This window comes from Poecilia formosa, unplaced genomic scaffold (genome assembly GCF_000485575.1).
Source record: "Poecilia formosa unplaced genomic scaffold, Poecilia_formosa-5.1.2 Scaffold106, whole genome shotgun sequence".
In the NCBI taxonomy this organism is placed as follows: Eukaryota; Metazoa; Chordata; class Actinopteri; order Cyprinodontiformes; family Poeciliidae; genus Poecilia; species Poecilia formosa.
In genome coordinates this window covers 1,960,952-1,973,348 of record NW_006800045.1, presented here as the reverse complement: position 1 = coordinate 1,973,348, position 12,397 = coordinate 1,960,952, and the positions used below count along the sequence as shown (strand labels likewise).

At 40.4% G+C, this 12,397-nt stretch overlaps 2 protein-coding genes and 1 long non-coding RNA gene across 3 annotated transcripts in view; 2 read left to right on the top strand and 1 right to left on the bottom strand.

The window, feature by feature from the left end:
* The first annotated feature begins 48 nt into the window (after positions 1-48).
* Positions 49-3,860, top strand: LOC103143258 (tripartite motif-containing protein 35-like). The gene is made up of 2 exons (XM_007559719.2): positions 49-931; positions 1,012-3,860. Exon 2 carries the CDS (start codon positions 1,024-1,026, stop codon positions 2,416-2,418), a length of 1,395 nt encoding a protein of 464 aa, XP_007559781.1. The 5' UTR covers positions 49-931; positions 1,012-1,023; the 3' UTR covers positions 2,419-3,860.
* Positions 3,861-4,776: 916 nt separating this feature from the next.
* On the top strand, positions 4,777-6,901 carry LOC107837028 (uncharacterized). The gene is made up of 4 exons (XR_001663001.1): positions 4,777-5,217; positions 5,427-5,533; positions 6,493-6,562; positions 6,809-6,901. It is a non-coding gene; the product is annotated as an uncharacterized LOC107837028 (long non-coding RNA).
* The window catches only part of lmcd1 (LIM and cysteine-rich domains 1), a 14,557-nt gene continuing 8,836 nt past the window's right edge, over positions 6,677-12,397 (bottom strand). The window contains exons 3-7 of the mRNA XM_007559718.2: positions 11,666-11,924; positions 8,873-9,022; positions 8,125-8,355; positions 7,001-7,219; positions 6,677-6,915 (exon numbers count right to left, since the gene is read on the bottom strand). Coding sequence (XP_007559780.1) covers positions 6,805-6,915; positions 7,001-7,219; positions 8,125-8,355; positions 8,873-9,022; positions 11,666-11,924 — 970 coding nt within the window. The 3' untranslated portion in view covers positions 6,677-6,804. The remainder of the gene's footprint in view (positions 6,916-7,000; positions 7,220-8,124; positions 8,356-8,872; positions 9,023-11,665; positions 11,925-12,397) is intronic.

The following is a 12,397-nucleotide window of genomic DNA, read 5'->3' as shown; positions in this document are numbered from 1 at the left end:
CAGGGAGGAATACTGGAAGCAGCTGCAGGGCTGCAGCATCTTCTGGATCAAATAAGCTTGTGTTAAAATGTTGCAGTAACTAAAAAGCATGAAAACAGTTTAGAGAACATTTCTTCTGAGCTTCAATACCATGAGGGAGCAGACTCATGTTCTTGGCCATACAGAAGGCCTTAGTTGAGAACAAGGATGAAAACAAGGAGTTTGGGTTTCGCTTAATTCTCCTGAAGATCCTGGATGTAAAATTACAAAAATCTATCAGAAACGACAAAATCACAAATCAAACTGACTGAAAATATGTTTTTTCCTGCTAGTGCAGAGTGCATTAAGGGGTGGGACATCACCTCCTGCTTTCCATAATTCACAGGTACCAAAACAATGATAGCCTGGAATTAAAGGGGTGGTTTTGTTTTATTTTTTAAAGAGGAACAAATAGACATGAGGACTAGAGCTGGTGACAGCACTGATTTACAGACACCTGTTTAGAGTCCCAGAAAAAGATAAATACCAGGTGCAGGTCTATCAGGGTAGCAAAAATGTTAACAATTCACAACAGTCAGAGGTGAGCAGAGTACCCAAAAATTGTTCTCAACAAAGAGTAGGACTATTTAAATGTATTTTTACTCAAATAAAAGTAAAAAGAGCCATCCCAAAAACTTTAGAAAGTAGACCAAAAAAGTTGTTTAGATTTTGGGATGTTTTTTGCAGTGCAACCACAAGATGAGCAGGAGGTGGCAGCAGTTCGCCGTTGTTGAGTGCAGTTACCCTATCACTAGGAAGCGATATGTCCCTGACCAATATGGCGGCCGTGTTCACGTATGGCTGTGGCGGGCTTCGACAAGACGTCACCGGAAGCAGCATTTGTTTACCTCTGGAGACCTCAAAGACTCCGGAATCGTAAACTTTGTCGCCCAACTGACTTGGTGAACTGAACGTAAGTTTATTTCAGACTGGAAAATAACTTTATTTAGAGCGAATCGCTGATCTAACTTCCTGTTTTTACCTTTGTGTCAGCGTTAAGACAACATGGCTTCAAATTTAGAAGAGGAACTGTCCTGCCCCGTTTGTCGGGACATCTTCAGAGACCCCGTCCTCCTGTCCTGCAGCCACAGCTTCTGCAGGGCCTGTCTGAGCAGGTGGTGGACGCAGAAACAGATCCGGAAGTGTCCGGTCTGCAACTGCGACTCCGACCGCAAGGAGCCCACGTGCAACCTGGTGCTGAAGAACACGTGCGAGGCTTTCCTCCTGGAGCGTGAAGATGTCTGCCAGCTGCACTCAGAGAAACTGAAGCTGTTCTGCTTGGACCACCAGCAGCCAGTGTGTCTCATCTGCAGGGACTCCAAGCAGCACAGCGGCCACGTCTTCCGGCCCGCAGCTGAGGTGGCGCAGGACCGCAGGGAGGCGTTGCGGAAGTCCATCATGCCCCTCCAGGAGAAACTCAAGCTTTTCACAAAAGTCAAGGAAGACTTGGACCTGACCGCCCAACACATTCACTCCCAGGCCCGACTCACGGAGGCCAGGATACGGAAGGAGTTCAGGATGCTGCAGCGGGTTTTGCGTGATGAAGAGGAGGTCAGGGTGGCTGCGGTGAAGGAGGAAGAGGAGCAGAAGAGTCTGAAGGTGAACGAGAAGATTAAGGTTCTAGATGGAGTCATGGCTGCTCTTTATGACACCATCAAATCTGCAGAGAGGACACTGAGATGTAAAGATGCTGCGTTCCTGCAGAGCTCCAGCAGCTCCAGCGCTGCAGGAACGGAGCAGCAGCGCCCCCTACCGGAGCTGCCCCAGCCGGCTGCCGGAGCACTAATAGATGTGGCCAAACACCTGGGCAACCTGCGCTTTAACACCTGGAAGAAGGTCAAACAAGTAGTGTCCCGTACGCCAGTGATTTTGGACCCAAACACGGCCGGACCGGGACTTTTCATCTGTGAGGATCTCGCTGCGGTGAGGCGGGGAAGCAGACAGAAACTTCCCGGGAATCCCGAGAGGTTTGAGTCGGAGGGGATCATTTCGGCCTCCAGGGGCTTCACTGCGGGCGTCCACTTCTGGACCGTGGAGGTGGCAGACTGCAGCAGCTGGTTCGTTGGCGTTGCAGAAGAGTCGTTCAAAAGGAAGAAACCGATTCAGTTCAAGTCAGGATTGTGGGCTGTTTGTTTTTCCAAAGAAAAATATTCCTACTTCTCCCCAGGAGCGCCCGCCAGCTTCCACGTTACAGGAAAGCTTCAGGCAATCCGGATCCATCTGGACCTGGAGAGGGGAAAACTGTCCTTTACCGACCCAAAAACCCTCAAGCACATCTGCACCTTCTCACACAGCTGGTCTGAGAAAATGTTTCCGATCTTTTACGTGGGAGGCGTCAAACCGATGAAGATATTACCGTCAGAGGGCGGCGGGCCGGACGACGAGGACAGCAAGGAGTAGGACAGCATTACGGATGAGAACACAGGGCAAATGAAGTGGCTCATCCTAACGAACTAAAGCATATCAGGAGACGTTTCTCCATTACAAACGTGCGCAAATCTTTGTCTATTGCTGCGTTTCCATTAATCATAAAATTGCAATTATGAGAATAAATTTGCTTAATAGAAACATGCCAATTTTGAAAAACTCTCCATAAAAAGTTTTTCCAAGTATGGGGGAAATTTTAGCCATATGGAAACAGATGTATTTAGCAAAAAAGCAATGAAAACAACCCCCGCCCCCCACCAAGCATTGCACTAGTGATCAACAGCCGGATGTTACTACTGGTGACAACATCGAAGAAGAAAGTAGTAGGATGGTGAATATTTTTTATTTTATTTTAGAACAATGTGCAGCTGGCTCCATCATAGTTCTCACAGCATCATGGATCATAAACAGTTGTGCATCATTCCATCGTGTTGAATCCATAGCTCTAATGTAAAATGGCTGACTACAACAAACCATCAGCCTCCAACCATCTTTGCTGCCAGCAGTAACATCCGGCTGTTGGTCACGTGTGATGTTCAACAAAGCCTTTCCATTGCACTCTGACCACATACATACATTTTGATATGGCTGAAAAACCACCTCATTCCAGCCCAAAAATCTGTCTTGGAAAAACTTGAGGTTTTTCAGGAAATTAGTGTGTTTCCATTAAACGTATTTATTTTTGTTACTTCAATTTTATGGCTTATGGAAACATAGCTAGTGGTATCCTAAAAATTGTGAATTACACTGAAATTATGCTGAAACAGAACTGTTGGGTCTAATTCTTCGGATGTTTTTGTGTCCTAAAGTGCGTCACCTCCAGAGTTTACAGTGTTTAAAACAAACAGAAAAGCAGCTGGGGAGACTACTTCTGTGGGTCTAAATTAGGAATAAATAATCCTATAAATGAATGAGTCAACACCTTTGTGCGGAAAAGGATTCAGCATAAAATAATTCTGAAATTAATCTCAAAGTTCAGAATTTATTTTTTAAACAAAATTATGATTTTACTCCCAGAATGCTGACTTTTCTGGAAATTCAGATTGCCCCCACCCCCAAAATTATGGAAAATTATAGAATCTTTTATCAAATGTCTGTAGTGAAGTGAAGTTATTCTGTTAATTTTGGTTGCCATAATGAATAGCAGCTGTTTAGTGCACAGCAGTATTCCTTTGAATTACAGTATTATTATAAATTGTCCTTTTCTATGTTTTTTCCAGACCAAGATTAATATTGTTACATTGATTAAATAATACATATGGCTGAAAATGTTTTCCTAAGAAGAGGATTAACAGCTTGAAGCAGCCTTGCTGCATTGTTTGCATTTTGTTGTAGGGATATGTTTGTCTTTTTTATATTTTTAATTTTAAAAAAGAAATAAATATGTGTACACATCTTAAACTGCCTTTTCTGTGTTAGTTATAACATGATGAAATCAAAGTTTGGCAGCATGGTGGAGCAGTTATGAGTTTTGCTTTGCAGCTTGAAGGCCTTGGGTTGAAATCCCAGCCTGGGGCCTTTCTGCATGTTCTCCCTGTGCATGCATAAGTTCTCTCCAGGTACTCCAGCTTCTTCCAGTCCAAAACATGTCTGATGGGTTAATTGTTTGCCATATTTACAGCAGAGGATATACCAGGGATGGATGATCATTTCATAACTGAAATGAGGGGATTAAAACATTGGCAGCAGAAGTTTCCTGCTTACAGCAAATCAGCAACAATCCAGATTTATCAGTTAATCTAATTTATTTTTGACTTTTCCTAAAATAATAAAAGCTTTTCTCTTTCGATTTCAAATTTCTCATAAAAATGCTTAAAAGAAAACTGATGAGAATAAATAAGCGCAGCCTCTGTCTAAATTTGACTCATTTGGGTCCACTGTTCTTGCAGACGTTAGTTTCTCCACAGCTTCCACCACCGTTTCCACCAGGTTGAGGTTTGGGCTTTGACTGGTCCGTTCTGCTGCTGTGTTTTGGATCCTGGTGATGCTGTTAGGGCCAGCAGCTGCTGCACAGATGGTTCCATATTTGTTGGGTTTTCTAGTTGTGGGACTCATAACTAGAGTTGATTTCATGGACTGCAATTAAACTTTTTAATGGAAACCAACAGAGTTTACAAAATAAGCAACATTTTCAATTCAAAATCTCTTTTGCTGTTAAATTATTGAAAAAGGTATACGTATAACCTGAACAACAAATATTTATAATTCTTAATTTGTTATTTAGGTTATTTAACCATCAAACTGGTTCAAAGTTCAACTTTCAAGTGATGCAAAAATACCTTGGGAGTGTGGACTGGATGCTAACATTACATGTTTACTGCTTACTACTACACTATTACTGCTACATGTTTAGCATTGAGATGCTAGGCTAACTCCCTTTATCACAACAGTCTTTTCCATCGGTTTTAGAAGCAGAAAGTAACCCGATAAATGGTCTCGTCCATCGCTGTTGTTAGCGACGTATCAGAAACAATGCAAAGATTACGGCTTGAGACTTTTGTATTTAAAACAAAACAAAAAAAAAAGGAAAATGTGATTCAAGACTGGCAGCTTTTTAAAGATGTTTCTTGCTTACAAACCCTTCTAATAATTCTCAGACTTTTTAGGCAGCAACAATCACTCCCATTGGTCATTGCTGATGTCTTTCCTGAAGCTGTAAACTGAAGTCAGTAACTGAATGTTCAAACATCCATTCAAACCTCAGGCACAATTTCCATTAAATGAAAGCAGAGACGTGCTGTGAAGACCTAAGATGGCTGCCAGCAATGACATGTGAGTTTTATTTGTGTAATAATGTAGCTGGAAGCCTTCGATGTCTGATTTTGACCATATTAGTTCAAACCCTGGTGTATAATTTATGTTTCAAAAACTAAAGGAAGTGATTAATGCATCCAGCTCCTCCATAAAATCTCTACGATTACACAGCACTCTATTAAAAGCCACAAATCCCGGCAAATCAGACTAAAATCGTTTCGCTTCAGGACTAAAAATAACCCAACCTGTTTTTGTGGATCAGCTGGGTGACGGCACTTCCCGGGAACGTCGACTCAGAGACCACCGGAATACCTCGCATTCCTGCAGGGAGTAGGTCAGCTGAGCACTGGGAAGGTATGTAATCCAACCTGACGCCCCTTTAAAGCACTTGCATTACGTTTTCCTTTGTTTTTTGCTAAAGCCTAAAGTTGACATTCATTTTTAGTTCACGACGCAATTTTTAAAAATACAGATACTTATAAGATCCTACATTTAAAATATCAACAACAGTGGACCCCCATTCTACTCCATTCACTGAATTTCTGTGGAAAGAGACTCCAAATTATTTGAGGAATAATAATAGGCTTTGTTGATGAGTATATATAAAACATTTGAAAGAAAACTGCGCCTACTTGTAGGCGCAATTCTACTTGACATGCAATTAGCTGACGTTTGTGAAGCAGCCAATCCAGGAGCGGCATTAATCTTCCTTTGCTGTGATTGGCTGAACCTCAGAGTGGAGATAGCGAACGCTAGCTCCTGTCGTACTTGTGCTAATACCGATTCTACTGTGTGTATTACTGCATATTAAGATACATTTGTTGTTTAAATAGTTAAAATGGGCAGTTACAAGTGTTTTTAGAGGAGGTGTCAAGTCCCTAACCCCCAAGAATACCTAGCCTTAGCGAGCTAACTGATGATAAACTTACCCATGGCATAAAACCTGGTTAGCTAGAGTATATTAGCAGCGGTAGCCTGAACCACCTCGAGTTACAGAACGCAGTGAAGATTTCTGCATGTGACTCACACCTTTGCCTGACAGAAAAGTCCTGCGATAAATAAATAACTATATAGAACATTAAACAGTCCTGCCTTGACAAGATGTGTATGACCTATGATTACAGTATTTAAGGCCAACTTACTTTGGCCTTAAATTTAAGATATTTTAAGACTTTAATTTTATGTACATGATTTTAAGACTTTTTAAGGATGCTGCAATTCCTTGTTATACATATTATTTCTTTGGTTTTATGATGTTTTCCTGAAATATCACTTCTGGGCTTCCGTACAAAGCTGTTGCCAGAGCTTTAAGAGCTGAGAGATCAAGAGGAAGTTCCTTCAGCCATTTTAAACACATTTCTGGGTGAGTCTCTAAGTGCTTTGTGGACAGTTTAATGTCCCTTCAAGTGTTTCATGCACTAACATAACCGTTTTACTGTCTGTGTCAGTGGAGCCAGAAAATAAACAGCCTTACATGTCAGCTAAAAACATAATTCAGCTCTTTATTACTTAGAATTTACATGTTAAAACTGTCTACAAACAGAAAGAGCCATGTTGCACTTGATTTGCAGTAATAATAATCACATCTGCTTGTGATGTGTTTCATCAGTGCTGACAGGGCGAATCCAGGCTCTGGCCGCACTTCCAGCAGCAGTAATGTTGCAGATGCCACGTCCGTCCGTCTTCCGCCGTGATAAACGACTTGCAGAAGATGAGCTGAGGACAGAGAAGCAGCGTTGACTCAAAGGCAGCAGCTGAAAGTGAAGAAACGATCATCATGCATTCAGAGTAGGCGCGTCACCTCGTCGCAGCCGCAGCAGCGCGGCCACACCGACTCGCAGTAATGCCGTCCGCAGAGCAGCTTCTGATTGGACCAGAAGTAGACCAGGTCCGCCAGGCCGTGGCCACACTCTGAGCACACAAAGCAGGTGGGGTGCCACAGGGCGTCATGGTAACCTGCGCGCTCTGCGTAAACAACCGGACTGTCCTTTGAGACGTTTCCGTGGCAGCCAGTACACCGCTGGGGGACAAAGGAACAAAAAAGGTTGAATATAAAACAAAAACAGCTGGAAACCTTGATCACCGGCATAATTATTTTTGGGGGGTTTCTTGGAGGGTATCTTTTTTGCAAAATCCACATTTTGCATGTTTTTATACTTCCATTTGGTTTTCATCTGCTTCTAAAGATGGTCTACGTACTTAAAAACACACCCAGCCATTTTTTGGCTATACATAGTTTCCACAAGTCTGGACTGGAAGTGATCCGCGCCACTGAACCGTCATCTTGGTAGGCAAGAACATCGCCAAGCAAAGATGAACCATGACTTCGAGTCCAACAGAAAGAAAGTATATTGACACTGTTGACCAACGAGCAAGAGAAATAAACATCGACAAAATCTCTGCTGATCAGGATCGACTGTATGAGACAAATGCTGTGGCTTGTTTATTGTCATAGCAACTATATAGCAACAATACCTACCAATATGGCTATCAGCCACAAAGAACCCCGAAATGTGATGTCACATGAGAAATATGTATAAAAGGTTTTAGTGTGTGAAAAATGAGCAGTTTCAGAAACCTTCCTGATGTTAAGTCACATTTGGTGATGTACGGTCGTATAACTGCACATCTGTTTGCAGCCATTTTCATATGCGAGTTTAAGCGTTGAGTTGGGGGCGTGGCAAGCAGTAGGTTAGTTGGATTTAAGGTGACAGAAACCATAAAACTAAACTCTCATTTTCTAAAAATGTAATAAACATTTTTTTAATAAAACCTATAAAACCTTGAAGCAGAAATTAACCCACAGTTTCTTTTTTTTTTAAAGTAGAGTTTCAGAAATCTTAAACTGATGTTCCAGCTCTGCTCTTTGTTTCACTTCTGTTAGATTTATATAAAAATTGTTTTTAATTTTCTTAATTTCCTTACATATTCAGTTTTGTCGTCGGTTCCGTTCACAGCAGAGGAGGTGGTGCTGCGGCTCACACTCTGATTCTGGTGCTGCACGGCCTCTGCCTTGTCGCCGCGATCTTTGACCTCTTTTGCTGTCCGCTGAGCAGCTGCTTCTTTCAGAGCGCCGCCCTCTCCAGGTAAGCCGACCTCCCCGACTCCCAGAACCTCCAGTTTGAACTGTTTCACGAACAGAATCATGGCCGAAACCTGCAGGTGAATCGGTTAAAGAAAACTTAGACACTTTAAGTCGCCTGTGTGAATCGGCGAGTCAGGGCCATTAAAGATAGAAATATGAAAGGATGCGGAAATTTCCACCAAAAGTTTCAGAAATTTTTAGATTAATCTCAGAAATTTTCTAAATAAAAACAAAGACATTTCTGAACCACAAAAGTTTAAAATGTGCTTATAAAATACTCATAAGTTTTTTAATTAACCTCAAATATTTTCAAGACAATTTTTAGTCTTTGAAACATTTTTGACTTTTGCAACTTTTTTTCAAGAATTTTTTTTCAGAGATGTTTCCCCCCCCCCCCAAGAAAATGTCTTAAATTAATCTCACAATAGTCTTTTTTACTTTTCATACTCAGAAATGTAAAAAAAATTTCTAGGAAATTTCTGAGATTAATCTAAAAGTTTAGAAGTTTTTTTTTGGCAGAAATGAACTCCTCCTCTCCTATTTTCAGCCCATAAATACGGGCTGTCGAATTCACGGGCTGAGCCGAACCTCGTCCTCGCTGCCCAGACTCTGACACTTCATGGGGTCCTGATCGTAGACCGGGAGCTGGTTGAGGAGATGCCTCCGGCGCTGCAGGGCACCAGGCGTCCCAGAGACAGGGCGCTGGCTCTCAGGCAGCAGCTCCATGTACTGCATGGCCTGAAGAGACAAAAAACAACTTTTACACACTGACATAGGGTTCAGCTAAGTTTAATATAATGATAAAAATATAAAATTCTTCCTCCAGGCATCTTACTGTGCAAAAGTTCACTGCAAAAACAAAATTTTACCTACTTTTTTTGCCTAGTTTCTAATGTAAATATTTTAGTTAGCTTGAAATAAGACAAACTGAAAAGGAGCTTGTTTTAAACCAATAATTCCCTAATACTGATGAAAAAGATCCAATTCCATTGGATTATTTCATAAGAGATTTTTTTCCATGTTATAAGTGAAATAATTTTGCATATTATTGTTTATACTACTACTAATTGTGTAATTTTGCTGATTATGACTGTCCTTAAAGATATTTTTTATTATTTCAACATCATTCTATTGAAAAAAAATCCCTAAGAATTAGTAATAGACTTTCAGCTCCAAATATCCCAAATGTCCACAAGTGATCATCTGATCTACAATGAATATTATGGAAATCTGAAGTTAATTTTTACCTCACATTTTCATTTCTGACAATAAAACGTCACTGAAACATTTTTCTGACATTATGTGTGAAATATGATTTGAAGCTGTGTTGATTTTTCTCTTCCTGCAGTTTAAGCATATATAGAAGTTGATTTTTCATTTCTAATCAGACTTCAGAAGAAAGATTGAGCATGCATTATAGATTTTCTTTTCTTCCCTGTGTTGGTTCTGTATTGGTTCTGTGTTAAATGGGTGATTTACTCTCCACCTCCTGTAGGTGGATTTACTGTGAAAAATGCTAAAAAAAATTTCACAATTTTATCATTGTGAAAAATTACAGCACGTTCATAGAAAGTTGTGTGGAAGGAAAAAGTGTGGAGGGAGATCAGCGACAGGAGGATTATCAAGCAAAATTTCTGTAAAGTCAACAACACAATGCAATTGATTGTCGAGAATTGAATTACTACCATATAAACAAACTGAAATGAACAGAATTTTATAGTTTACCAAGTTAAAAGTTTTGTGGACAATCCTATTAATTCAAAAACAAACAAAAAATTAAATTTCTACAAATATTAATGAATATGAGCCCAAATGCAGTGGTGTTTTATTGTTTTGGTGTAGTTATAGACTCTTTGGCCTATTTAAAGTCCCGTTAACAAAGCCAAACTGAGTCTGGGTTTAATTTTAAAGTTTATATCGGGGGCACCAAAGCGCGGCTCGAAAAGGCGACTTTGCTGCACCCAAACAGCTTTTATTTTGTTTATTATACTTGGTTAAATAAAACGAGCGTTTTGAAAGAAAGTGACCCAAATCTCGTTCATATAACTGAGAATAAATTAACTCAATCAAGCCCAAAAAATGTTTAAACTTAAAAAACCTTTTTAGGTTGTGGATCTATTTGATGGTATTTGATCTCTGGTTTTATCTTCGTCTCTTTGGTTCAGTTTTAGCTTCCCGCCACTGAAACCTGAACAGCGGGTTTCGGTTTCGCTCTCTCCAGGTGTTTTTCTGTGATACAGCTGTGCGTCGTCAGCTTATTTCGCTGCTGACAGACGGTGACTAACAGCCTGGAGTTAGCAAGCCGAGTCCAACCCGGACGAGGCAGACCTGGTGTTTCTGTTGGGTTTGGATCCACCTCTCAGCCGCAGAAATGTCTGTCATGTAATTACAGGCTGCGCTGATTTTAATGCAAAGCAGACAAGAAGAGCCGGCTGAGGAATACATTTTAGTGCTTCCAACAGAAGATAGGAGTTAAAAAAAAACACTCAAACAGTTTTAATTTACTTCTCTTTTAACACAGGAGTGTCAGACTCATTTTTATTTTGGGCCACAAGAATGTCTTTAAGTGGCAGAAAGTATTGATAAAGCAAAGTTTCAAAAAAATGTTAAAATTTGATTAAGTTCCCATTGAAATTAAATGAGTTAAAACTTTAGATGAAGGGCAATGAAAGTGTCAACTTTGCATTAACTGGTAAATAATAACACTACTAATGTGGAGTTGCTTTAAAAGTTTCATTAAAAGTGCAATAAAAGTGTCATGAAGTGTCATTATTTACCGAATGACACTTCATGGTAAGTCATAAACATTTATGAAGACTTATGACAGGTGTTACATCTGTCTTATGCACACTCCTTCAAATAAAGTCTTACCCTAAATTATATGAAATACATTTTTACCTTTGTGTAATCTAGTACTCTACATACAAAACTGCTGATTTGATTGGCAAATTATTTAAAAACACATCTGTCATCTTAAAGGTTCTATTTGTGAGTCTAGAGGGCCGCATAAAAACTTCTGGCGGGCCGGATTTGGCCCTTGGGCCTCGAGTTTGACACACACTGACCTTATAAATCTAAAGGAGATTCATTAAGTACGGTTTGTTGTGTTGTGAATTTCTGTGTGTAAATAATGTAATTAGCATCTTGTGCAAATTGCACAAGATTTGCACAAGTGTTCGGGTTAGAGTTCAGATCATTGATCATAAACATTAATTCTGCTAGCACGAAATGCTCCACAAACACGGTATTTTGCAGAAGCTAATGCTAAAACATTTTCAACAGAAACAAATAAAAAGAATAATCTTTCATAACGACGTTATGATTATGTAACACAAGGAACTGACAGTTTTAACTGGATTCCTGCTTCATGCTGCGTCTCACCAGTTTCTGGTTGAGTCCGGCCGGCGCCCAGTCATACGTGGTGGTGTTGAAAGTCGGGTCTTTACGCGACACCACCGGGTTCGTCACAATCATTCGGTTTCTTTTGTACACACGAAGGCCGCCGCCCCCTTTGACCTTTGCGGTGAGGTGGGAGCATGGCGAGTCTCCGAGAAGGCGTCCCATCCGCTGATCGTCCTCCGCGTCGCCGTCCGGAGCCGCGTGGTCGACGGTGCTGCAGCCGCACGCCACGCAGGCTTTCCTGGACAGAGCCGCACAGGCGGTGAGGTCATCATCTTCCACGCAGGCTTTTGTTTAATTTACGGGTTTTCATTCATTATTTATTTAAAAACAAGATTGAGATGCCTTACTAACTCTACATCTGATAAAATATTGTTTATACAAATTTCACAAATGAAAAAACTTCTGAAGCTTTAACAAAAACTGCAGGTGTGTGTCTGTTTCTGGTCAAAACACGTTTGTTTTAACCAGGAAAATACATTTGTTTTAACTAGGAAAACATTTTTGTTTAACCAGGTAAACATTTTTGTTTTAACTAGGAAAACATTTTTGTTTAACCAGGTAAACATTTTTGTTTTAACCAGGAAAACATTTTTGTTTTAACCAGGAAAACATTTTTGTTTTAACCAGGAAAACATGTTTGTTTTAACCAGGAAAACATTTTTGTTTTAACCAGGAAAACATTTTTGTTTTAACCAGGAAAACATGTTTGTT

Bases quoted from the DNA above. Each gene is read 5' to 3' on its own strand.
- LOC103143258 (XM_007559719.2), top strand. From the start codon at position 1,024: ATGGCTTCAAATTTAGAAGAGGAACTGTCCTGCCCCGTTTGTCGGGAC.